Here is a 27906-nt window from a genome sequence, read left to right as displayed (position 1 = left end):
CACCAAATAATTACTGGGTTATATTGACCTGGCTTGTTGGATTTTATATATACAGTTAAAGTCAGAATTATTAGCCCCCCTGTTTATTTTTTCCCTAATTTCTGCTTAATGGAGAGAAGATTTTGTCAACACATTTCTAAACATGATAGTTTTAATAACTCATTTCTAATAACTGATTTATTTGATCTTTGCCATGATGACAGTAAATAATATTAGACTAGATATTTTTCAAGACACTTATATAGAGCTTAAAGTGACATGTAAAGGCTTAACTAGGTTAATTAGGTTAACTAGGGAGGTTAGGGTAATTAGGCAAGTTATTGCATAATGATGGTTTGTTCTGTAGACTATAGAAAACAATATTGCTTAAAGGGGCTAATAATATTGTCCTTAAATGGTTCATAAAAAAAATTAAAACTGCTTTTATTCTAGCCAAAATAAAACTAATAAGACTTTCTCCAGAAGAAAAAAATATTATCAGACATACTGTGAAGATGTCGTTGCTCTGTTAAACATTATTTGGGAAATATTTTAAAAAGAAAAGAAATTCAAAGGAGGGCTAATAATTCTGACTTCAATTGTTTATTGCTGGCACTGAGTCAATCGACCTGATATTGAAGAATATTCATTTATAATACCAATAAAAATAAATAATGAAACAGAGCAGAAAACTTTATATTAGCAACTTACAGTGAAGTACTTAAGTCATTTTACTTGATCACTGTACTTAAGTATATTGTTTTGGGGAATTATACTTTACTTTAGTACAATTAACAATGAATCCTTTTATTTAATTAAGATTTTTAAGAGAACTCATCTTCAAGAGTACTCATTTTCGTGTCTATTCTATTTCCTCTTGATGCTAACAAACGAATTGAGTTGCACTCATGCCCAATCCATATGGACGAACGAATGAATGAAACTTCTATTTATTGGGATATCCTAGGGTCCTAAGTGGCTTTGAGAACACTCTAAAAACACTGTATTTACTGTATTTCAATTTATTTTGGGTAAAACATGGACAAAATCGACTACTGTTGTTTATTATTAAATTTATATGACCAAATGTAACCCATATCGTTTGAGTTTGTCCATATTTTACCAAATTTGGGTTTAAATAATCGAATATGTTTGTGTAAATTATTTGTGACATTAAGCTCAACTAACTATCCATTTAGACAAATCAAAAGCTTTATAAACAACGAGTTTCTGGTGAATTCCAGTGTGACGGTATCGGTCATGTGAGTGTAAAACTGGAAGTGACATTCCGTGAAATAAAAAAGAAACGGTTTAGTTAGTTGCTACTCCCCCAAGAGTACGGGACATTCCAGTAATCGCCATCACAGCACGTCTACACAAGGGAAGGGCCAGTTCAAACTCTCACTTTTACTCTCAGTGGTCGAAGTGTAACCAGATCTACAGAGACAGGACAATACTAAACCCCAGGACTCGAGCTGAACCTAGTATTAAAATGCAGAAAGGGTCGTTCTTTCTCGGCAAATCTTCACCGATATCCCATATAGGACTACTCGGAATTTGTTTTCTCTCACTAGCTGCAGGTAAGCGCTTTCTAAATTTGGTTTACATTTGCTAGAGGATAACCATCTATGGATAATAACTGCTCCACTTTGTTTTGTATGTTAACGTTACCGGTTAAACCCGAACAACTGTGGATGCATTTGGAATACATAAATACCGTTGGTAATCCATAATGGCATTTCCTTGATATCTTTTACGTCTAACAAAGAGAAATAGTCTTTACTAACAACTATTTTACTGCCTGACCTAAGGAGAAACTTGGCTGAAAGTCCCGTTACCCGGTGACGGAGAGAATATCGTGGCTCAGTTATTTAAATATTAATAAGTATATTTACCCATCTAATTGTGTATTTCAAGCCATGTTGTTGCCATGGTTACATCATCAGGCGAACATATAAACGTCAACTGAAAATACATAGGATTGTTAAAATTTAAAGCTAGTGGTTTTAGACGTAAAGTTGTGTAGGCTAATTTTAAACTTTCAGAAGTTTGTTTACATGAAAACACGTAAATAGTGTTTAAAGATCTTCCTACTTGTATTGTTTCGACTTTAGTTCTAAGGTAAGTAACCAAGTAACGTCGTTTTTTTCCTCCCTCTCTCGTGTTGGGCACCAGACAGCACTGCTCATTGTAAATGTTGAAGTCTATAAATTTTGTCTTCAAATTCCAGAAGAGGGCGCGATACCATTTCATTATACAAAGTTTCCTTCAGATTCCCTTCCCTTTTTTCTTTTTTTATTGCAATTTTAAAACACAGAAGATACAAGGGCAATAACATAAAATTAAATAAAAATAAATTAAATAGAAAAAGAAATAGAAAAAATACTATAAGATTCAATTCAAATAGTAAATTTACATGGAGGACGAAACCTGCAAAAACAAAAACTAAATGAATAAATAAATATGCAAATAAATAAATTATAAAAATAAATGTATATAAAAATCCACAAATTTCTGCATAAATAAATATATAAATAATCAATGGTGCGGCAGGTAAATAAATAAATTGCATGATTGTTGGGGAAATTTAAAACCTTTCTAAAGGTTTATTCATTCTTGAACGTTGTTGCACATTTACTTTACCTCAGCCTCACATGCTAATGAGAGTCTGCCAATCATTAGAAGGCGGACTTTATGCCATCATTGGTTGATCGTTAGAAAAAATTTGCATACATTTTTTTTGACTGGCTTCTGATGATTGACAGACAAGCTCTCAATTAGCATGTTGAGCTAAGGAAAAGTAAATACGAAATTACGTTCAAGAATGAATAAACGTTTGAGAAAGGGAGGATAAAAATAAACTTTCAATTTAGCATTTTCTTATTTCCCCAACATTCATGGAATTTATTTAATTATTTACCTGCCCGCACTATTAATTATTTATATTTTTATGCAGGAATTTGTGGATTTTTATATACATTTATTTATATGTTTGCGTATTTATTTATTTATTTATTTATTTATTTATTTATTGTCCTCCATAGATTTAAGGCTTTAAAATAATTTACAGCCTAAACTAAACCTAATCGATAAACTTATCTCTTAATTCTGACTGATTGGAATGTTGTTTTAGAATCAACATAGGTGTTAATCCAAGAACATGTCCTACTTGGTGAAATCAGGTTAGGCGTAGATTTACTGAATTGGTCAGGTTTGGGATTAAGTCAAATCTTGATATGTGTTTTATTAAGATCCATAAAAACATATAGTCATTTAGAGCTTTTGTTTTCAGAAAATGGTGATCTATTTAAAGTCCCCATGAAATCAAAACTAACCATATTGATTTTGTTAGCTCAGATTGATAGTTTTGTGATGAACAATTCATCTGTGCATGTCATAAAAAAAAAAAAACAGTTTGCACTTGCGATCTTTAATTGAAATCTGAAATGTAATTCCTGTTTGTTTTCAGTTAAATTCTCAGATTATGTTTGTCTAAGGTATTGGGAGTGGCTAACATACTTAACCATGCTCCCCTAACTCTCACTTTTGACAGCGCTAAGACAACAAACAGAAACGGTGAAGAGGAGAAGGTGTCTGTTAGGTTGTAATAACTCTCCTCAAACCTTTTCCAGATCTTACTGAATGAAATGCCTATAGTACACCTAATCAAACCGCAGTATAAAAAACAAGCCACACCCACTGTTTTCTCATTTAATACTTTTCAAGGAACAATACAGGGAAGGAAAATGGTCGCAAACATCGGTCAGTTGTTACACTGTAAAATCCAAAAAGTTAAGGGAACTCAAACTGTTTGAGGAAACAGATTGCAACAAACTATTTAAGTTCAAAAGCTAATCCTAATGAGTACTGTGAACTTAATCCATTTGAGTTGAAGTAATGAAGGACTTAACTTATTACCTTCAACACTGAGTTCAAAACTTTTCAGATGAGTAGAATTAACTTTCAGTCAAGTGTGAGTTGACTACACTCATTTCATTTGCTAAAGTTGACTGTTGGGTTTTACAGTGTGTGAATGTGATTAAAAATAAGAGTTATTCCAGCAAATAATGATTAACACTTAACACTTCTAAAGTTAAAACATTGGCCTTGTCTAAAATACATTTTAACATGTCTGAAAATATGCCACAATTTTTTTTATCCAAAAAAGGCGCTCTAAATGTAAACATTTTACTTTCAAAGTGGGAAGAAATGTCATCAGTAATCTATTGATTCATTGATTTATACCATAAAACCTGGTAATTTTTAGGAATCGCATTAATAAAATCAATAACCTTACTCAATGTGTCCGATGTTGCTACTTGCTAGAAAGTGCTGGTCTGAGCGTGCAGTTGGGTCTCCGGGCCTGCAGCTTCTCCGTACTGCTTCTCCCCCGTCCGCTGTTTACTTTCGCTTTCTTCCGTGGCTCCCCAACCCTCTTCACTGTATTTAGTTATATATACAGTGTATTAAATATATTGTGTTAAATATACAATATATTTAGTTTTTTGACACTAATATATATATATATATATATATATATATATATATATATATATATATATATATATATATATATATATATATATATATATATATATATATATATATATATATATATATATATATATATATATATATATATATATATATAAAATGTTGGCTTCTAAAATCTTACCCTGTACCCTGTAGGAGAATATGAATTCATATGAAACAATCAAACAAAATAATTTTCATTATTGATTTTTTTTTCAGGTATTAAATGTAAAACTTTATGGTGACTTGAGAAAGCCTCGTCTGAAAGTTTGAAGTAGTTTAAATAACTGAAGTAATTTTTAAGAAGTTTGAAACAATCATAACTATATATAGGTTAGCAGGTTTCTAGTTAGGCAGTTAAAAAGGGGTTCTGAGTGGTTGCAAAGGTGTTGCTAAGTGGTTGCTAGGATGTTCTGAATGGTTGCTAGGTGGTTTCTAAGGTGTTGCTAGGTGATTGCTAGGGTATTGCTATACTAATTAATGAATGAATGAATAATGCATATTTGGACAAAATATTCTCACAGTGTGCCTGCATAGTGAATAGTTTCTTCGTTAAAGTTTGTCTTTGTGAGGATTAACAACGATGAATCTATTGTGCTGTATGTTGTCAAAGAACAAATGCTCAGTTATATAATAGCAATAAACATTATATAATAAACATTTGTGGTTAGAATTGGCCTTATTCTTCAATTTGGTCTCGTTTTTGTGCTTGTTTTAGAACTTCCGATTCAGTTGGTTATGGGAGAAATGACTAGAAATAATAAACTTGCAACATCAAGCAGCATAACGAGCTGTTTTTAACCTCTAAAAATGAATGGACGTGAATGAGACCGGAAGTCTCGAGCCAAAAAAATTAAAATGGCTGCGCCCGCTCGTACGCAGGGTATAAGGTGAATATAATGACAATATGTACGATGCTGTAACTAATTATGTTTTTTTATCTTATTATTCACAAAACTCTTTGGACTTCTCAAACTATTTGAATATATTTATTTATCATTGATTATCTTTTAAGATCAGGCAGATTAAACATTACATTTACAGTACGTTTTTTGTCCAGTGCACTAAAAAGTAAACTGAGACTGGAAAGGCATTGTTTTTTCTGATTTTGTTTGCAGAATGGTTTGTGATTTTTATATTGATCACCTGCACGGCAGTATAAGTGATGCTGTAAAAATACTGTAAACACAACCTGCTTCTCATTGTGTTTAACAGGTACAGGTGCTGAATGTCCTGTTCAGATCAGCCCACAGAGTGTTGTTGTGAAGTACTTCGATTCTTTTAAAGTAAACTGCAGCACTTCTGTCACACATCAGGGGATGGGATGGGAATCCACTAAAGGAGCAGTGCCCCTGTCCAAAGACAGTCTGATCATATTGAGTGTGTCACAGCTGATAGACTGGGAGATACAGCCACCATTCTGCTACATAAACTATGACGAAAAGCAGTGTTCAGTAGATCTCCCAGTCACTGTATACAGTGAGTTTATTTCTCTTATCATTATTTGTGTCTTCTCATTCTGAGAAATCTCTAATAAATGTAGGTTGATGACTGCAGGTATCAGAGTGTGTGAATCTTCCTCCACAGAGACTCCAGACAGTGTTTCCATCAGCACTGTGAATCCAATAATGATAGAGGGAAACCAGTATGAGCTCCAGTGTGATGTTCACAATGTGGCTCCTGCTCAGAATCTCACTGTCAACTGGTACAAAGGAGAAACTCTGGTGAATCAAACCAGCTTCACAGACATCACCAAGAGTCCAGTCAACATAACATCTAAACTCCTGATCCATCCAGACAGAACTGATGATGGAGCTCAGTATAGGTGTGAAGCAGAACTGAACCTGGGAGAAGCAGGACCTCAACCTCCTCCTAAAAACACATCTGAACCTCTCAGCATTACTGTATATTGTAAGTTGTGTCACCTTTTGTGATTTACATTTGGTATCAAGTCCAATTGCAAGCAGGCTTTAAGTAACTGTAACACTTACAGAAATCAGATACAGAGTGTAACTTGTATAAATTAAGATGAAGTTGATCAAAAAATTTAAAACTTAAACTGTGTATTATTTTGCTCTTTCCTGTAGTTCAACCAACCATCAATGAGGACATACTGCCCTCCATAGTGTATGTTGTACGAGGCTATTCAGAGATGGTTGTTTGTAAAGCTGAAGGAAAGCCAAAACCAACAATCAGCTGGAGTGACGGCACAAACACAGTTAATGGTGAAACTTTTACTATAACAGAATCCACAGCTGAGAATCTGACCTGCACTGCAACCAATGCTGCTGGCAGCTCCAGCAGATCAGTGAAAGTAGTCATTCAAGGTAACTATGCATTTTTATTACATCTGACCTTCAGTGTGCTTTCATGAGGAGTTTCCAGCAGTAATTTCAATCTGCTTTAGCATTAGTGACAGTAATAAAACAGATTTTAGACCAAATGTTAACTTGGACTTCAGTTCAAATGCAAGTTATAGTTTTGAAAGCATGTGATTGATTCTGTTTAGTTTTTGTTTGTAATCTTTTTAGAATAAGTGAAACATCTTTCTGAGGCTTGGCTTCTCTTTTGGTTTGTGCTTCTTCTGATATGAGATCTTGGTTTGTTGGTCTTGTAATGCTCTGCTTGCAGTCTAATCATTGGAGGATGTGTAATAAGGACACCTTTTAAGTGTTCTGGCTTGTGGATTGTGTTAGCATTGGTGTCTTGCTTAGCTTTCTCTAGTCTGTTATTTAGACTGGCTGCTTTACATTTGGTTGCTTTATTCGCTTGGATTTCTTTCCGGAATCAGCTGATTTACTCATATATTTGTTTCTTTTGACACAGAGAATATAATGCCTATAATAATAGGCATTGTTTGTGGCATATTGCTGGTCATCTCAGTCATCTTCATCTACATCTACATCACCTGCTACAAAAAAAACAAGATGGGCCATTATAATTTCAAGAAGCCCAAAACACCTAAAGGACTCTTAGCTCAGCCAGCACAGACCCCATGAAGGAACTCTGTCAGAGCAACATCTCCACTAATGATAATGATTCCCTGAGTTTGATTCATCTGCTGAACCCCACAGCCAGATCATTCAGAATGAACTGTGACGGGTCATTGTGTGGACCAGTCTAAAATGTATTAGCAGCAGTGTTACTTATTTTCAGCATATCTGCATAGATTTATACACTGTAAAACCCAAGTCAACCTTATCAAATGAAATAAGTGTAGTTAACTCAAAATTTACTGAAAATTATTTCTACTCATTTGAAGAGTTTTAAACTCAGTGTTGAAAGTAATGAGTTAATTAAATACCCCATTTTTTCAACTTAAATGGAGTAAGTTCACAGCACTCATTAGGATTAGTTTTAAACTCAAATGGTTTGTAGCAATCAGTCTCCTCAAATGGTTTGAGTGGCCTTAACTTATTGGGTTTTACAGCACTCAGTTGGTTTGAGTTTCTTCATTTATCGGGTTTTACTGTGCTCAAATTGCATCGTGTACTCAAATGGATTAAGTTCACAGTACTCATTAGAGTTCGTTTTTAAATTTAAATGGTTTGTTGCAATCGGTTTCCTCAAAAGGTTTGAGTTACCTTAACTTTTTGGGTTTTACAGTATATAAAGAAACTACATTTATATGTCTCGGACACATTCATTATACGTACTTAACATTTGTTATTACTGTCTGAGAAAAACATTGAAGTTATTATGGGACATGGCACTAGATGTTGTACATTTCTGACCTATGTAAAACCAGGTGCTTAAAACTAACATAAGAATATATATATATATATAGGTTAAACTTTGAGTTCACAACTAGTTAGTATATAACGGTTTGGCAAACCACTAGTATAGTAGTCGTAATAAATAATTAAATAAATAAAAGATACTAAAAATAGGGACCATATCTGTTTTCTATATAAAATAAATATTTTCCATGTAATTCCGTTTTGCAGGGCCAACATAAGAATGACACTAAAATTCACGTCCCAGAAGTTGACAACACTGAGAATGACCCAAAATTGTCAAGTTTACCTAAAATAAATATCCATCATAACATTGAGTATGGGTGACACAGTGGCTCAGTGGTTAGCACTGTCACCTCACAGCAAGAAGGTCACTGGTTAAAGTCCCGGCTGGGCCAATTGGCATTTCTGTGTGGAGTTTGCGTGTTCTCCTTGTGATCGCGTGGGTTTCCTACGGGTGTTTCGGTTTCCCCCACAGTCCAAAGACATGCGCTATAGGTGAATTGAATAAACTAAATTGGTCATAGTGTATGTGTATGAATGAGTGTGTATGGGTGTTTCCCAGTACTGGGTTGCAGCTGGAAGGGCTTCCACTGTTTAAAACATATGCTGGATAAGTTGGCGGTTCATTCCGCTTTGACGACCCCTGATGAAAAAAGGCAGTAAGCTGAAGGAAAATGAATGAATGAACATTGAGTGCAAGTATAGTGCAATAATATTAGTTTGATCTTTCTGTAAGCATAAGTTAACTGTACTTAAGTGTAATTTAAGTATATTTCTGAGAGTTACATAAAATATATTCCTGAGTATTTACAAAATTTTTAGTAAAATAAAAGTTTAAAGAGGTAAACTTTAAAAAATTAAGGTTCCAAAAGGTTTTTTCTTTTTTTCAGAGTCGCCATAAAATAATAATAATAATAATTATTATTATTATTATTGGTTCCTCACAGAACCTTTCAGGGAACAGTTAAAAAGCCAAACCAATTATTTCTTAATGTGAAGAGCATTTCTAATGACCTGTAGAACCTTTTCGACTTAATAACCTTTTGTGAAATGAAAAGATTTTCAGGATTTTCATGGGACCATCAGTGCCAAAAAGAAGTGACTTCATTTATAACAGTGTATAAATCACACAGTTGAATAACCTTTTTTATTTTTTTTTACTTGTGATCAATTGATGTAAATTATCTTTAATCAAATCTAATTCCTCTGTATATAATGTAAATTTGGAATTTACATTGTCTGTTACACACGGTACACAAGTTTTTTATTCATTTTTTATGTAAATAAATGCATTTTTTAAATTACCAATATTGTAAAATAAGTGAAATGCCTTAAAGTATAACACTGGCTGTTGTTTTTAAAGTGAACATATACATATTTGTTCTTTTTTTTTTGCTGACTGATACTGCAGTCATCTCAGATCTGATATTTTTAATGAAGTAAATAAGCATACACACATATTATTAGGGTATTTAACCACACACTCACTTGTAAATGAAGGATTTTAATAAACCAACGTTTTAGAAAGAAGCCTTGAATTTTATACTGACTTCTGTATGCAAAAGGTTTTAGTTAAAAATTGTATCAGCTTTCACGTAATGTTAATAACTATTTAACAAAAACTGTTAATAGAGGGGTTGTCAAGCCTTTAAAATGTGGTATTTCAATGATTGAGGGGTTTTTAAAATGTGGAAGTACAAATGCCTCATTTTTAGACGTTTTTATCTACACAGTATTTAACAACAGCAGGTTGTAATAAAAAAAACAACATAACTTTATTGGTAAATTAGAAGAGTAAATTTTTAAACATTTGTGAAAAGTACTATTTATTACTTTAGGTAGTAAAGCTTTTATTTAAAGGACAATTCATTGAATTATGTTGTCATTTAACCACCCTCCACTTGTTCAAAACCTATTTGAGTCTCTTTTTTCTATTAAACACAAAAGAATATATGGCACCCATTGACTTCCATAGTGTTTTTGTCTATGGAAGTCAATGGGTGCCAGCAATGAGTTCATCCACAAAATTAAATTATATCGTCATTTAATCACCCTCCATTTGTTCAACATATATTTGAGTATCCTTCTTATGTTGAACATAAAAGAAGATACTTTGAAAAATGCTAATGACGGGCACCCATTGAATTACATAGTGTTTTTGTCTACTATGGAAGTCAATGGGTTTCAAAATTAAATTATGTGAAGTTTAACAAATTAATTTCGAGAGGAGCATGTTTTCAATATGATTGACTGCAGCCGGTCATCCATATACAATCATTAGTTAGCCAATCAGATTAATCCAAACTCACTATAAGTAGCCTAGCTAGATCTTCTCCCTTACCTTAGTTTTCTGAAGAAACCCCCCATCCACCCCTTCTCCTCCTTTCCTCCTTTACCACGGGGAGCTGTTGAGAACCACCTGATCTCGTACTCCCCTTACATGCTCTATCGACCAGGCGGGAGCCCTGGGCTCAACTATCTCAGAGCTCAGCGTTCTCTCCCGGGAGAGCATGCCAAACCTGCTAACATTTGTCAAACAATATCTAAGTGTGAACTCTTGAAGTTTTCATTTAATCACTCGCCATTTGCTCAAAACCTATTTGAGTTTCCTTCTTCTGTTGAACACAAAATAAGATACTTTAAAAAATGCTGATAGCTGGCACCCATTGACTTCCATAGTGTTTTTGTCTACTATGAAAGTCAATGGGTGGCAGCAACCAGTTCATCCACAAAATTAAATGATGTTGTCATTTGATCACCCTCCATTTGTTTAAAATCTATTTGAGTTTATTTCTTCTGTTGAACACAAAAGAAGATACTTTGAAAAATGCTGATGACTGGCACCCATTGAATTGCATTGTTTTTTTATACTATGGAAGTCAATGGGTGCCACCAACCAGTTCATCCACAAAATTAAATTATGTTGTCATTTAATCACCCCCCACTTGTTTAAAAATAATTTGAGTTTCCTTCTTTTGTTGAACACAAAAAAGATACTTTGAAAAATGCTGATGACTGACACCCATTGAATTCCATAGTGTTTTTTATACTATGAAAGTCAATGGGTGCCAGCAACCAGTTCATCCACAAAATTAAATTATGTTGTTATTTAAAGGCCCTTCATTTGCTCAAAACCTATTTTGAGTTTCCTTTGTTTTTGTTGAACACAAAATAAGATACTTTGAAAAATGCTGATGACTGGCACCCACTGACTTCCATAGTGATTTTTCCCACTATGGAAGTCAATGGAGTATTCTTCAAAACATATTCTTTTGTGTTCAACAGAACACTGTTTAACAACTGTTTAAAAACACATGAGGGGGAGAACATTTCAATGTGGGTGAACTATCCCTTTTACTGGAAATTCTAGACGTTATGAAAGTAAGTTTGTACACTTGTTTGATTCAATAGCTTCATTATTATTAATTCAAACGCTGTTTTTCAATGCTTGACAAGAACAAGAAGCCTATTCAGCTTGGTCTGAGGAGTGTTGCCTGCCGGTACAACAGATCTGCTTCTGTAAACTGTAACACTTCAGTAACGAGGCTCTGACCACAGACACTCTGCATGATCACTAGTGATGTATTACTCAGTATTTGGCACTCTCCACTTGTTAGTAAACAGTATCTGTAGGGAAATGATGATGTGTTGGTGGCAGCTCGGCGCTGGTGTGTATGTATAATTTGCTGTGTTTGTACGGTGCGTCTCTGCTTTTGGAAGTAATGTGAAGGTAATTCACACATTGCTGATGGCTATACAAACACTACTATACAACAACACTACCACGTAACCAACCATTGTGTGTTTGTTCGCACTTGCCTTTAATCTACACTCACCTAAGCACGTTCTATGCATGTGCATGATGTCATCATTTTCAAAGAATTTCAGCTGCGTTTTCAAAAATGTTCACTTTGAATCAGGGTGTGAATTATACATTGGCGATCGGGGGGTCGACTTTGGTAAGTTTTTAGTGTTTCAAATTCATCTTTTTATTTAAATTACATCAAATTTATTTAAGTTTTAAAGCCATTTTAAAGGCATATATAGCTTATTTAAGTTTTCAGTGTTTTGCGAGATACTTAATGTATTCTGACATACAGTAACCTCTAAAATAATCATAAATAATAATAAATAAGTTTACTGTAGCTCAAATTATGCATCTAAATTTACTTTAACTTTTAGGCTATATGTAAATGCAAGCACCTATTTTACAACAAAAGTGTCTTGTGACCACTTACGATATCCATTGCTGCTCTAGATCGGTTTAGACTGTTAAATCATTCTTGCAAAGACTGATTGGCGTAATTATGCATTCATACCATTATAGGGGTCATCAAACATATATATGTATTATCTATTTTATTTCAATTATTAATATTATTAACATTATATTAATACTTTTTAAAATATTATTAATGCTTTCCCAGTGATGGGTTGCAGCTGGAAGGGCATCCTGTACGTAAAGCATATGCTGGATAAGTTGGTGGTTCATTCCGCTGTGGCGAGCCCAGATTAATAAAGGGACTAAGCCGCAAAGAAAATGAATGAATGAATTATTTAATGCAACACGGTGGCTCAGTGGTTAGCACTGTTGCCTCACAGCAAGAAGTTTGCTGGTTCGAGCCTCGGCTGGGTCTTTTGGCATTTCTGTGTAGAGTTAGCATGTTCTCCCCATGTTGGCGTGGGTTTCCTCTGGGTGCTCCGGTTTCCTCCACAGTCCAAAGACATGCAGCATAGGTGAATTGAATAAATTAAATCGGTCGTAGTATATGTGTGGTAATGAGTGTGTATGGATGTTTCACAGTACTGGGTTGGAAGGGCATCCACTGTGCGAAACATGCTGGATAAGTTGGCGGTTCATTCCGCTGTGGCGACCCCTGATGAATAAAGGGACTAAGCCGAAGGAAAATGAATGAATGAACATTAGATATGATTTACGAGTATTTAAGATCAGGGAAATCTGCCCAAACATCTTGTTTTAATGTCTTTTAGGGGGGACTGAGCATTAATTAGGGGGGTCAATCCCCCCAAACCCCCCTGTAAATCATACCCTGACTTATATATAACATTTTCAGATTTGTCTTGTCAGTCTAAAAAACGACATTGCCATGCAAACGAACCTTCACATTCTGGCTGAAAACTCAGTCGTGTAAATGGACCCTAAAATGCTTTATACGTGCATTCACACTCACTTGGCATGTTTTTTGTTGACATTAATACTTGCCGCCTACCGGTTGTGTTATGGTCACATGAGAGGAGCTTGACGAATCACTGAAAATAGTGCAGAAGACCAGTCAAAGAGTGATTGAGGAAAGTGACACCTCCATTGTCATGAAGTCTGCATTTCAGCGGGGTATTTGCACACAGACTTATGTCAGTCAGCCATCCCCAGGGCTTCCGGTGAATTGTCATCCCGTACAAAATCGGCACATTTAAAATCTGATTTCTTTAAAAACAAGTGATCTTCACTGCCTGCCTGAGATGCGATATAAAGTGGGTATCAGACCAAACAAGAAGCACTGCATTAAATTACTTTTTTCCGCACCATGTCTTTAAAATATGAAAATTAATTTTACCCCAGTATTTTCAATGGAATTTCTGCGCTAGCCTGCTGCTAATGACAGCTCCTGCATTTCAACAGCCTTTCGTCTCTTTTTACGCTTTAACAACCAAATGGATGCTGAAGTCTATTTAACTGATTATATTGTAATTACATTACAACATCTATGCTGTAAAAGAAACCTTATGAAATTGAAAATAGTCACATAAAGCTTTCACCAGAAGTCCATCATTAGATGAAACACTCTAGCAGTGCATATAGCCCATTCACCTATTCTGTACTATACCAGTGTCGAAACTAAAACGGGGTCTTTAGCTTTTTCAGAATGCTGTTTTCGAGGAAAAATTAAAATGAAGTGCACTTGTGTAAACAGCATCTGAGAACCCCTTAAAGTCAAAATGAAATCCAAAATGTACGCTTCCTATTTTTTATGTAGGCTAGTGCTTGTTATAAACAGATATAAACAATATATCTGTGCACTTCATTATTTTGTAACAATTCATTTGCCCTCAAAATCTTTAATCAAATATCAACCTTCTCTCCCCCCTCGAAATGACTTTTTTCACTTCTGGTCACATGGAATGCGTTTTGGGAGGGGCTATTAGTGTATGTCTTGTTTCTGCTGTGCCTTAATCCATTCGTTAATCTTCTTTCATTTTGTTAGATATGCCCATCTTCCAAAGATCCAATCGGTTCTCAAAGGACTAAATCACGTAACATAGACAGTAGACAATAAAAAATAAAGTATTGACTGGAGATTGAAGGAAAAAAGTGGAGTAAATGTATCAATACAGCACTAAAAACATACTCAAGAGAAAGTGTAAGTATACAGTTTTAAACAACTTAGTAAATTACAAGTCAAAACCACTCAATTACAGTAATTTTCATTCATTCATTTTCCTTTCGGCTTAGTCCCTTTATTTTATATTTATAGTCCCTTTATATTAATCTGGCGTTGCCACAGCGGAATGAACCACCAACTTATCCAGGATATGTTCTATGCAGAGGATGCCCTTCCAGCTGCAACCCATCACTGGAAAACATCCATACACTCTCATCCACACACATACACTACGGACAATTTTTAGCTTACCCAATTCCCCTGTACCGCATGTATTTGGACTTGTGGGGGGAAACCAGAGCTCGAAACAACGAGCTTCTTGCTGTGAGGTAACAGCACTATCTACTGCGCCACCGCTTCGCCCCCACATTAATTTGAGGATTTGTAATTTGTTACTTTACACCACTGTGAACCGCCCTACATTTTTGTCTAATTTCAGGACCATTTCAAGTGAATGTGTCACAATAGAGGAATATAGGACAATCTAACTGCTGTTTCATGACAACTTTAAAGGACGGCACTCACTCCACCTCCAAACAAACTCTGATACCACTATATTTGACCATAAAAAACTGTATGCTCAAATATAGCTTTTCTTTCATGCAGTTCAATAATGGTGTCCTAGCAAACATTTTTTGTTTTTAAAGATGTCTAATAGACGTCTAAACATAGTCGTCTTGGCTAAAACAAGGCTAAACTTGGGCTGTCAGTGAAAATCTAATAGAGGTCTAAAAATAGGCCAAAACTAGTCGTCAAATAAACAGAAATGAATGACTACACATACAAAGTCTGTCTAATTTGACGACTAGTCTAGTTTTGGGCTGTTCTTAGTGGTGTAAAGTAAATAATTACAAATATTTAAACTACTGTAATTGAGTAGTTTTTCTCAGGAATTGTAATTTACTAAGTAGTTTTGAAAAATGTGTACTTTTACTTTCCCTTGAGTACATTTTTACTGTTGTGTCGGTACTTTTACTTCTACTTTCCTTCAACCTGCAGTCACTGCTTTATTTTTTTTCTTGTCTATGGACATTAGAAAAATCTGTCCTGTGATTCCTGTCCAATCAATTCGCACACAGAAGGTAAATCGCATCATAACCTCCTGAGACCCAGTCCATTGACTTGTGTCCTCTGTAGTGGACATTGCGTTTTCATGAATTTTCTTTAAATGTTTTTAGCTACTCTGTCAAGTCCTGTTCTACTGTTCAGAAGACATCCTGGGCTTTCTAGTGATATGTCATTTGATTGGCTGGCATGCTAGGAACCACTTCTTACACTGCATCCAAATTGGCTGACATACAAAAAAGCACATTTTATGGGAAGGAGAGAGGCATGTAAAATTTTGCTTTTTAAATGTTTTTTACTATTATTATTACTTATATATTTGTTTATTAAAGTGTCAGGAACAATAAATTTAGCTTTCAAAGCTGTTAACTTGTTTGTGTTTCAAAATACCATCCTTTTTTAAATGTCCACTATAGTGGACACGAGGACCATCTTAATGTAATTAATGACTGCATGTTGTAGGGGGCAGAACTGAAACAGAGAGGATTCTTTATCAAATAGTTGAGGCAGACTCTGATTTAGAGCCTGACAATCAGGAAATTAGAGAATTAGAGACAATTAGAGAATGACAATCAGTTTTAAATCACTTTTATGTTAAATTTGTTTTGGATTAACATCACTTTTTTTGTTTTTGTTTTGTTTTTTGAGTTCGGCTCTCTTTCAGACTGAACAGTTTCAGGATTTTCAATACAAAAGGAAAAAATGGCTTTTGTTTTGTTTTTGTTACATTAATATTGGATTATTATCCCTTTATAGCCATATCCTGTACAGTTTTGTTGTCTGAGTGGTGGTCGTTTTGAACTAAAATGGTCCTGTGGTCCACTACAGTAGACATGCTGTAAAATTAAAATAAAAACAAAATGTAAAAACTCTAAATTGTAGAATTTTTTTAACCCAAAGGATGTAGGAAATCACAGAAGAAAAAAAAGAAAAGAAAAAACTTTTCTTCGGGTCTCAGGAGGATAATGAACTACCTTAAGACATGGGAGATTTATAATTGCAGCAAACTGTTTGAAAGCATTAAAACTGTCATCACTGATGAGAAGATGATGGATGTTAACTGTATAATGACCAAAATGGCCTTAAACACCCAGCAGGCACAAGACGTCAACATGACGTCAGAATGACGTTGTACCCCAATGTCGTGGGGACGTTGCATTTTGTTTGGAAATAATAATCGGTTTGACATCAGAACCCAACTTTAAGCCGACATCAATGTCCAACCTAAATCAATCAGATATCAACGTCTAATGACGTTACAGCTTGACATTGTGTTGATGTTACTACTATGACATCTATCAGATGTTGGATTTTGGTTGTCATATCTGACGAATAAATGTCAGTAATTGATTTCAATATGAGGTTGGTTTAAGATGTTGGCTTGACGTTGGATTTTTTTCACTTTCTAACACAACATAATTCGACCTAATATTATCTTCATTTGACGTCAGTATTGGACATCAAAATAATATTGTCCTTAGACGCTGGCTAGACATTGAATTTTGGTCACCTGAAGTCATGACCTAAATCTAACCTAATATTAATGGCTTATGACGTTGTGTACCTGCTGAGCAATAACTAAACACAATACAGAATGTTACGTTTATACACAACCTCAAATTACATGTAAATGCATCAGCTTTTTACAGCGTAATACTCACTACTCACTACTCTTGAGTACTTTTAAAAGGTCTACTTTTCACTCATACATTGAGTAATATTTACAGCAGATACTTACTCTACTTGCACTACATTTTTAGGCAAGTAATGCTACTTTTATTTGAGTATGATTTTTCAGTACTCTTTCCACCACTGGCTATTCTTAGATGTCGATTTTCACCGACAGCCCAAGTTTAGTCTTGTTTTAGCCAAGCTGTCTACGTTAGATGTCTATCAGACGTCTTTTAAACACAAAATTGTTTGCTGGGGTCAGAAATGTGTCTCCTCACAGCAGATCTTGCATTTGTGCCAAACAATTTCCTAGTGCTCCTTTTACGCATTTACACAGTTATCAAGTTCTGATAAATTTCATCACATATTTGTCAGAAAGCTGTTTTGCATATATTAGTTTGCTCCTTTGACAGTTTGAATGCAAAGCAAACCAGCACTTATTTCCTTTTTTGGGAAAAAATGTGAACACTCCATCTCATAAATCTCATATGCATATTTAGACAGAAACTGTGTCAGTCAGTCGAGCTGTAGATAATTTATGAGTCACTGGATGAGGGGCTCCAGAATGACTCATATTCTGTGGATGTGAAATAGAAAGCTGTGATATAATCAAGCAGCATTCCACAGCCTGCTGTGTTTTTTTTATACTGACCCACCCTTATGTATATCTGATCTGGAGGACGTGTTGACAATGAAGGGAAATGGGTTGAAGTGAGTTGTGGCTTCTCAATATGCTACCTTTATAATGCTTAAACAAGGCACAAAACATGGATAATTGATTCTTCTCTTCCTCCAAACCTTGATCGAAAGTGTAGGGGAGGGTGCAAATGAATAAAGTTGAACGGGCACTTTTAGAGAGATGTGGGGGAGGGTTAACATTAACTTACACAGCCAGCAGCAATGCGAGGGAAGGCTGGGCAGTTGTTTCCTGCGATAAATGAAGGGTCCGAGACCGTGTTGTGTTTCTGTTCGAGCCATTACACGCTGTTTGTTGGTTAAAAGCGGTGTCGATATATTATCCGCTTAAATGATGGCGCGGGGCGAGCGGATAACGCTACTCTTCTTCACGTGTCTAATTTTGGATCTGTTGTGGCGGCTGTTTGCGTTGGATGGTAGGACTTTTACATAACGAGTGTTGTATTTTTCCCAACCCTGAAACAGAAATGATGTATTTGCAGAACAGTTTTCGGTGTCAAACTTGTGAACAGTGTTTTTAATACGCCAAAGACTGACCAGCAAGCCCCCCGTAACTCTGTTTAAATAGCGATAGAATAACGTTGTCACTCAAGATAAAACACTGTGTTTGTTAACCTTGTTAGAGCTGTTTAACGTTAACAAAAGCCAGTCATAAAAGTAAAATGTGTCAGCAATCGGAAATGTATGGCCTTCCAGCTTTTTTTAAGTCTTGAAAACTTAATTATACGTGCTAACGACGAGCTCCGGATGCTATTCATGAGAAGCAACATCACAGTTTTTGTTTTAGTGCCAAATGCTAACGTGGTCATTTTCACTGTAAGCTGATAAAGTGTTAGACCGTTATTTCTCTCACAGCTTACAGATAATGTTCAGGTGAGCTTGTATTCTTCCTAAAAGATCAGACTGAAATGTTTTGTTTCCTTAAGGGGATTGTTCTCCCAAAAATTAAAAGTGGCCTTATTTGCTTAGCTCCAGTTGATGTAACTGTAAGGTGACTTAAGTTACTTTATTATTATCCTTGGAGCAATTCCAGCGTTATGGATGTGACATTTACAGTAAAAACTCAAAATTCACAGAGAATGTATATGTTAACATTATATTGAAACATCTGTTTATATTTTCCAAAATTATTAACCACAGAGTTATAGGATCGGAAAAATATCAATCTGTAAACATTTTTTATATTTTAAATGAGGAAAATAAGCATGCGTTATGGATGTGTCCAAAACAGTATGCGAGTTTATAGTAAACAATGCTTCGTAGAAATTCTGTGAATTAAACTGTACAACCCAAAAGAAATAATGCTTAGCAAAAGACAGAGTTGACTTTCTATTGAACAAACATGATTGATTTTATTTTATTTAACATTTTTGTATTTTTGAGGAAAAAAAACTTGTGGATGTGACGGATGTCCGTTATGGATGTGACTGATGTGAAAATGGCACTTGTGTGGCTTTAGTAAATCAAATATAATTGTTTAAGAACATTTTTGAGTCATTTCACAGTCCTGTAAAATACAAGCCTACACAAAAAAAGTAGAAAGGGTTTTGCTATTTTGGTAAGAACTTAATTTTTTATGGCAAGGTTGACTTTGCATGGAATTGGTGATTCATGAAATGCAGGTCAGAAGCTCCCAGGACTGTAAGAGTGAAAACACAACGTACAGGCAGAATAAAATTAATGCCGTTGGCTCATCCCAGCAGACACACAACGTCAAAACAGATTAATAATAGGTTAGATTCAGGTCGCCAGTGTTTGACGACAATGTTATTTTGACGTCCAATAACGACATAAAATGACGTTGATATTTGGTTGATTTTAGGTTGTATTAGAAAGTTACCAAAATCCAACGTTAAGCCAACATCTTAAAACAACGTTATATTGACGTCAAATACTGACATTTACTTGACAGGTATGGCAACCAAAATCCAACGTCTGATAGACGTCATAGTGGTAACGTCCACACAATGTCAAGCTGTAACATCATTAGACGTTGATATTTTGTTGTTTTTAGGTTAAAAAGTCACTAAAATGCAATGTCTATTCGACATTGACGTCAGCTTGACGTTGGGTTCTTACGTCAACCCTATTTTCATTTCAAAACAAAATGCAATGTCCCACGACGTTGGGGTACAACGTCAATAAGACGTCCTATTGACATCCTGTGCCTGCTGGGATGACATTATGTCAAATGTTCAGTCTGTGCAGGAAGTGGAACATTATTTACAAACTATAAGTAAATGCTAATTATTACCTTAAATCCACACACATATTTACATTAGACGTCGCCTACACTGTTGTTGTCTATTGGAAGGAATGCATCAATAGAGCCGCCATTTTACTACAGGGTAGTGCTTCTTTAAAATGAATGTGGGACCAAGGTGCAGTGGAGATGCAGTGCAGTGGCCATCCAGAGCCATAGATATACACACATTTATACATATATCTATCATCGGCAGTTTTTAAACATCGTTTGCTTATTTTATTCAACAAAACTAGCATAAGCTAGTGTTTAGCATGCGAGTATTTAGCATGAGTTGGTGCTACTTTGCCTAATGGTCAGAGCAGTAAGTGACTGGATTAACATCCATACTTGTTGAGCACAAAAGTTTGTGACATACAAAAATGTAAAGAACTAAATCTTACCTATGAAATGTTCTGCCTTTATGCTTTGTTTTCTTTGTTTGCTCGTTACTACACCCGTACACAATGCTAAAGTCCAGCATCTTCAAATTGGCTTTGGACTAGTGCGGTTGAATGACTTTTCTAGGAGCACTGTACAAATGTGGCGATGCTATTTACACATGCTCAGGAATATGTGCAAAATGTAGCGTATTTATCTATGAAATCCACACCCTTATTTTTTGCTAAATTTTGTACGCATGGGCACAAAGTCATGTGAAATAACGGATGCATGTATTGTATTGTTAATTAAAATGGTACCTGCGCTTATTCTCGAAACTCCAATTTAGCACAGACCTATCATTTGGCTTCATAAGATATCAGAGTATCATCAGGGGTCATTTTGTTTTGCCTGTATATTTTTGTAACTCTCAAAGTTCTGGTAGTGCTGACCTGCATTTAAAGCATCATAATTTATGTAGTGAATGAAACATCTCACCTACATCTTGCATGGCCTTAATTTTAGTTTGAACTGTCTCTCTCTAAATGATTTTTCAGGTCTCTTTTTCAGGTTTTCTCAGGTCCAGCTTCGTCGGTATAAATTAGACAAAACCAGCAAGTGGTGTAAGCATTTTTTTAGCAGAGATTAAGAGAAAGGTTTTATTATCATTAGCCCAGTGTCATTCACTGGAAACTGCTTAGGTTATGAAATAGAAAGATAGAATTAAGCCGGTGTGTTTGGCTTTCACATTATAACTCACTAAGAGTCCTGTGAGTGAAATGGTGACTGTTGCAACATTTTAGAGCGTGGTTGATGGTCATTGGTGGTCAAAGAGCAAAATATCAGCTACAAGATGGCTACCAGTCAGTCTAAGCAGAGATGTTTTAAAAAAAGTATTGACAAGTATTTAAATTGTGGCATTTTTTTAAGTATTTGAGATACACGGATAAATTTGCAGTGCTTACTATATAATGCTTATTATGTCTTTCAGACTTTTCCATCAGCGCTGTGAATTACATTGAACCAATGATAGAGGGAAACCAGTATGATCTCCACTGTGACGTTTACAATGTGGCTCCAGCTCAGAGTCTCACTGTCAACTGGTACAAAGGAGAAACTCTTGTGGATCAAACCAACTTCACTAACACAATCGAGAGTCCAGTCAATAAAACTTTTAAACTCATGATCCATCCAAAACGATATGATGATGGAGTTCAGTACAAGTTTGAGCTGAAACCTTTGGAAATATTAAAATCTGTCAACATTACTGTAAATTGTAAGTATAATGATTTGTCAGTTTTTCATATTTTTGTGCATACACAAATGTTTTATTATTGTCTTATGCTGCGTCCTGTTTTTTTGTGAAGGAAAAGTACACACTTTTGAGTGTGTAACAGAAGAGTATGCTAGCTTTTGGGACATACAACTTCCTCGTTAACAGATCGTTGTGTTGCTAAGTTACGAGCCCTGTCAATCATCCACATATCATCCACATTATGTTTAATTCCCTACCTTATTGGAGAAGCAGCAGCAGGTTAATCTCCCATTCATGAGTCTTTCATGCAGAGAAATCTCCTCAGGTGTTTGGATAATTCTGCATTCAGATGTTAATGTCCAAACACGTCTTTATATAAGTTCAGTATTGTTGTTGCAGATGAAAATAACACAGAAAACTTTCAGTGGGCTAGATATTAATTAACAGTCATACAAACATCTTTACCGAAGCCTCTCTGCTTGACGGTTGGTCTTGCACGTCCATCATGTTTGTAGTTTGTTTACACTTTTCTCCCACGTTTGTAGTTCTAAATGAATTCACGTCCTATGCGCAATATATTGTGGGCAATATCAGCGGTTAGACTGTGGACACTAGTAAACCATCCGGAAACCTTTGGCATACTCTTTTCAACATACTATGATTTGGGACATACTTATTCTACTTTCAGATACTATTTAGGACGGTAGTATGCGAATTGGGACGCAGCATTAATCTTTAATGTGAATATTCATGTTTTCGTTTTCTTCCTCCTATAGTTAAACCAGTCATCAATGAGACCATACTGCCCTCTGTGGTGCCTGTGTTTCGAGGCTATCCAGTGAACCTTTCTTGTATAGCTGACGGAAAGCCAAAACCAATAATCAGCTGGAAGCACAACAATGGAATCATTTACAGGGAATATCTTACCGTAACAGAGTCCACACCTGAGAAAGTGGTTTGCATTGCAAACAATTCCATTGGCGTCGTCCTCAGAGAAGTAAAAGTGATCTTAAAAGGTATGTATTTTGCATGATTTGGCTTCCATTCATGTCGTGTGAAAAAGTAGGACACCCTACTGAATTTCATGGTTTTCTGTATCAGGACCAAGGGAGTAGAATTGGCATGGATGGAGGGGACGTGCCTCCAACAATATCCACCAATTACTGAAATGTCCCTACCAATAATTGAATCGACTTCAAAATAAAATAATGCTCCGTCAACCCTTAGTAACCTACACGTGTGCAAAGCCAAGTTCGCTACGAGTTCACCATTATACTATTAACCAAGACTTAAAAAAATTCCGTTTCGATTTTGGCATCCATGATTATGAAAAACAATAATTGGGATCATACAGTTAAATTGCGTCTCACACCTCTCTAAATTCCTCTACATTCATACCTCCTCAAAGCCCGACTGCAGTAAAATCATGTAAATTGACTTTTGCAGCATTGGACATGATTGTTATTTGTATTATTAAGTGTTTATTTTATATTATTAAAAGTGCGAAACAGAATTTGTGATGTTCAATGCATGCGCTCTATGGATGTATGTCCCCACCAATGTCAAGATCTAATCTACACTCTTGATCAGGACATCTAACAAATCTAAAAAAGTATGTTCCATTTTAGACCTGTCACAATAATCAATATATAGGCTTATCGCACAACACATGGACATGACCTCAATTGTTTTTGATGATACACAATATATCGTTTCAGCATCAATATCGCAATGTGTGCATCTGTTATAGTCACATCGCAAGATCTGCAATCTTAAGTCTGATTTTTAGTTGAACAGGAGCAACAGAACACATGCGATTTGTAGAGTCACTGTTAAGTTTAACCAAAATAGAGTGAGAGTTTATCAATTGCTTGTGTTTTTAAGGCCTGTGACTGAGCATTCAAGAGAGTTTAAAACATTTGGGCACAAACAAATGATTATGTTTGAAGGTGTAACAGATTAATTTCAATCAATTATTTATTTGGAGGAAAATGTTTTTCTTACTTATTGTCTTGTTTCTAGTCCAAATATCTATAAGCTTATTTTACTTCCCCCGTTGGCAGATAATTTAGCTTGTTTTAAGAAAAAAAAGGTGAAAACAAAACTATATTTTTAACTTGATCTAACAATTTGAGATATTTTGACTAGAAATGAGACAAAGCAAATTAAGATTTTTTTTTTTGCATTGTGAATTGAGTAAACTTAATTTGCTTTGATGTTGCTGAATATTGTTAGACTCCCCAGAAAATATCAAATAGAGCTAACTGTATTGATATTGCAATATTTATTACAGAAAAATAAAATATCGAAATATCAGATATTTTCAATATCGTGCAGCGCTATATATCGCACATACAAACCAATTCTAGCAACATTTTAGCTGATTGTGCCACATCCCTATCTCTATTGGAGGTGCCAGTGTCATTATGGTTAAAAAAACACTATCCACTATCAGTATTTTTACCATACTGACATCTGAAACTTTTTATATTGCACCTCTTGGTTAACATTTGTTATTATTTATTTAAGATATGCATTTCACATTTTGATTCCAATGCCTAATTGTTAAAATAACTATAATTAAATTAAATATTCACATATTTTCGCGTATTGTGATATATGCTCCAAAATAAGTTCTTTTTAAATGTCTGGGTAAAAACCAACAACATTTTCCCACATTGAACACAATGTTTTATTTTAAGAAACATTTAAAATATTTTGGACCAGTAGCTTTTAATGTGAAGGTTCCCTTAGTGCTGGAGAGACTGCTGCCCTAAAAAACTAAATAAAATAGTTGTGAAAAACATAAAAAATAAAAATAAAAAACCTGTCTAGATTATTATGATGGAAAAGCGCCTCTGATTCCTGGAAAGCGTTGATGCACAGTTATTATCTGCAGACTGTACAGCGCTGCTCTTTAATCTGAGCTGTTTTTGACATTTATTTGTCAATCAAAATGTAAAAGTAACTGATATTAAAGTGCTCTCCTATATTATAATAACAGTTATGATAAATGGTGTTTGATTCCTGCGAAAGCAAAAAAAAAAAAAAATACAGTTGAAGTCAAAATTATTAGCCCCCCTTTGTATTTTTAATTCATTTGTAAATATTTCCCAAATTATGTTTAACAGAGCAAGGAAATTTTCACAGTATGTCTGATAATATTTTTTTTACTTCTGGAGAAAGTCTTATTTGTTTTATTTCAGCTAGAATCAAAGCACAATTAACATTTAAAAAAAAAAAAAACATTTTAGGGTCAAAATTATTAGCCTCTTCAAATTTACTTTTTTCGATAGTCTACAGAACAAACCATCGTTATACAATAACTTGCCTAATTACCCTATCCTGCCTAGTTAACCTAATTAACCTAGTTTAGCCATTTTATGTCACTTTAAGCTGTATAGAAGTATCTTGAAAAATATCTAGTCAAATATTATTTACTGTCATCATGGCAAAGATAAAAATAAACCAGTTATTAGAAATGAGTTATTAAAACTATTATGTTTAGAAATGTGTTAAAAAAAATCTTCTCTCCGTTAAACAGAAATTGGGGAAAAAATAAACAGAGGGGCAAATAATTCAGGGGGGCTAATAATTCAATTGTACTTCAACTGTACCTTAGGAACGGTAAAACAAAAAACTGTGGCGGTATTAAAACCTTGACTTTTCCAAACTGTAGTAAACCAGTCATCGTCTCGGTAAACATCGCCTAGTTTCATGCTTGCCTAAAGAAAAGAATCAACCTATAATAATAACCTACATATAATAATAACAACCTTCATTCATTCATTCATTCATTCATTTTTTTTTTTTGGCTTAGTCCCTTTTATTAATCTGGGGTCGCCACAGCGGAATGAACCGCCAACTTATCCAGGATGTGTTGCTTATTCAGCGGATGCCCTTCCAGCTGCAACCCATCACTGGCAAACATCCATACACACTCATTCTCACACACACACACACACACACTACGGACAATTTAGCTTACCCAATTCACCTGTACCACATGTCTTTGGACTTGTGGGGGAAACCGGAGCACCCTGAGGCTCAAACCATGCTACTCACTGCGCCACCATGACGCCCCTAATAACAACCTAACTTTAATAAAATAATCGCTTTCTTAAGGGATTAGAAAACTCTTATGAACTGCTGCATAGTGAACGCAGAAAACTGTCATAAGCAGAAAACTATCAACCACTGCAAGATGTAAATAGCACAGGAAGTGTTTGTCAGGAATCGACTGATTTTGCAAGGCAATGCAAATGATTTGGAAAATATTTCTCTTTCCCATCTCATATTTTTTTCCATTGCCATGTCCGTTTAGGGGCTCTGCATGAGTACAAAACAAACATTGGTTGCTATTATGATCTCAAATGAGATCTTTCATAATGATCATCACTTCATTTCTTTGCTTCTGGAACAAACTATTTAGTTTCCGTTACTGAATTAACAAAAGGTAATTGCGTAATAAAACAAGCATCACTCATATCATGTTGTTTCAGGCTTTTATTTCTTTTCTTTAGTAGTAACTCATCAATCACTTTAGTGTTTGCTTTATTTATTTAATCTTTTTTCCACAGAGGATTACCTGCCCTTAATAGCAGGACTTATTGCTATCACAGTGGCGTTCATCTCAGTCATCTTCATCTTCATCTACTCAATCTACTACAAAACTGCCAAGATGGGCCGCTATAGCCTGAAGGATGCCAAGCCTAGTGCGCAAAATGGAAACATAGCACAAAATGGTAAAGACAACTCTATCCCTATGAAGAAACTCTCTCAGAGCAATATCCTAGCGTAACTTGTGCACCTCTGGCTTTGCTGGATCCGCTGAGCCTGAATGTCCACAATGGGATTTTTACACTGGAAGTCTCTCGGCCTCTATTTTTATGTGGCTAGTTTCTTCATGGCTCCATTATTTTTTTATTTTACAGATTAGTGGTTCATTCATTTCACCAAAGATTCAGAGGTTTCACACAAATTCTCCTTTTAAGCTTCATGCTGTTCAGTGGACCAGAGGAAAATGTCTCAGTTGAGATGTTGTTGAGATGATAATGCTGAATTTAGTTCATTTTAAGGCCTCTGATTCCTGCTGTGGCCATTTTTAGGAATCTTGGGTCTTAAAATGGACATCAACTGCAAAGTGATATTCTGTTGTTGAGTAATATTTGCTTTGTAGACCAGTCTAAGGGAATAGCACGCTTGTTGGTTTGTCTAACAAGACTGTGCTTTTGTATATGTCTCTGGCACATTGATCAATATGAATATTTATGTTTGGTATAATGTGAGACAGTATATTAATAAAGACACTATAGTTATAAAACTGTAATCCGTTATTTTCAGTTCCTCTGGTGAAACCCGCACTTTAGATTTTGAAAATAGCAAGAAGTGAAAGCTTGAGTGATGAACCTGTGGGAAATAAAATCGGATGAATTTTTGAACATTCTCTCAGGCCTTGCAGCCTGTTAAGTAATCACTGGACATAATATGTGTGCCAGTTTTATGGCTTAAGCAGTGTAATGAAGATGGCATTGTTCATCAATAATGTCCGTCATCATTTTATTATAATTAGATGTTTTGTATGCTTATTTTTTTATCACAATACAAATTTATGATTCATTTCTTTTATATATGAGCTGCTGTTTGGACGATATGAGCTTGAGTATATAGTGACTGTTTTTTCGTATTTGTATGAAGTGTCCTTTTTAAATACGTCCCTGAATCTCTGTGTTTTCATGTTGAATGTATATCTATGCTGGTGAGATTTCAATATTTTTTGTGGAACTTTCACCACTTAACCTTATCAATACAATGTGATTTGAATTTGTAAATACATTTTTGTTGAGAACAAACATAAATTGTAAAAAAAAGAAAATAAAACAAAAATATTTGTGCTTTTATCTCATCTTCTCTTGCGATTTGTATTGAACGTCTTGTGTTGAT

The 27906-nt window shown here is 35.0% G+C and overlaps 1 protein-coding gene across 1 annotated transcript; it reads left to right on the top strand.

The window, feature by feature from the left end:
- Positions 1 to 1293: 1293 nt before the first annotated feature.
- On the top strand, positions 1294 to 27863 carry icam3 (intercellular adhesion molecule 3). The gene is made up of 7 exons (XM_056454073.1): positions 1294 to 1559; positions 5728 to 5991; positions 6100 to 6423; positions 6600 to 6839; positions 21700 to 21984; positions 22740 to 22979; positions 26544 to 27863. The coding sequence occupies exons 1-7, from the start codon at positions 1472 to 1474 to the stop codon at positions 26762 to 26764; spliced, it is 1662 nt and encodes a 553-aa protein (XP_056310048.1). The 5' UTR covers positions 1294 to 1471; the 3' UTR covers positions 26765 to 27863.
- The last annotated feature ends 43 nt before the right edge of the window (positions 27864 to 27906 follow it).

Source organism: Danio aesculapii, chromosome 3 (assembly GCF_903798145.1).
Source record: "Danio aesculapii chromosome 3, fDanAes4.1, whole genome shotgun sequence".
NCBI classification, from domain to species: domain Eukaryota; kingdom Metazoa; phylum Chordata; class Actinopteri; order Cypriniformes; family Danionidae; genus Danio; species Danio aesculapii.
This window is presented reverse-complemented; position numbering and strand designations above follow the sequence as displayed.

Coding starts and splice junctions, on each gene's coding strand:
- icam3 (XM_056454073.1), top strand. CDS start 1,472: ATGCAGAAAGGGTCGTTCTTTCTCGGCAAATCTTCACCGATATCCCAT. Junction 5,992..6,099: donor TCTCCCAGTCACTGTATACA/GTGAGTTTATTT, acceptor CTTCCTCCACAG/AGACTCCAGACAGTGTTTCC. Junction 6,840..21,699: donor AGTGAAAGTAGTCATTCAAG/GTAACTATGCAT, acceptor TATGTCTTTCAG/ACTTTTCCATCAGCGCTGTG.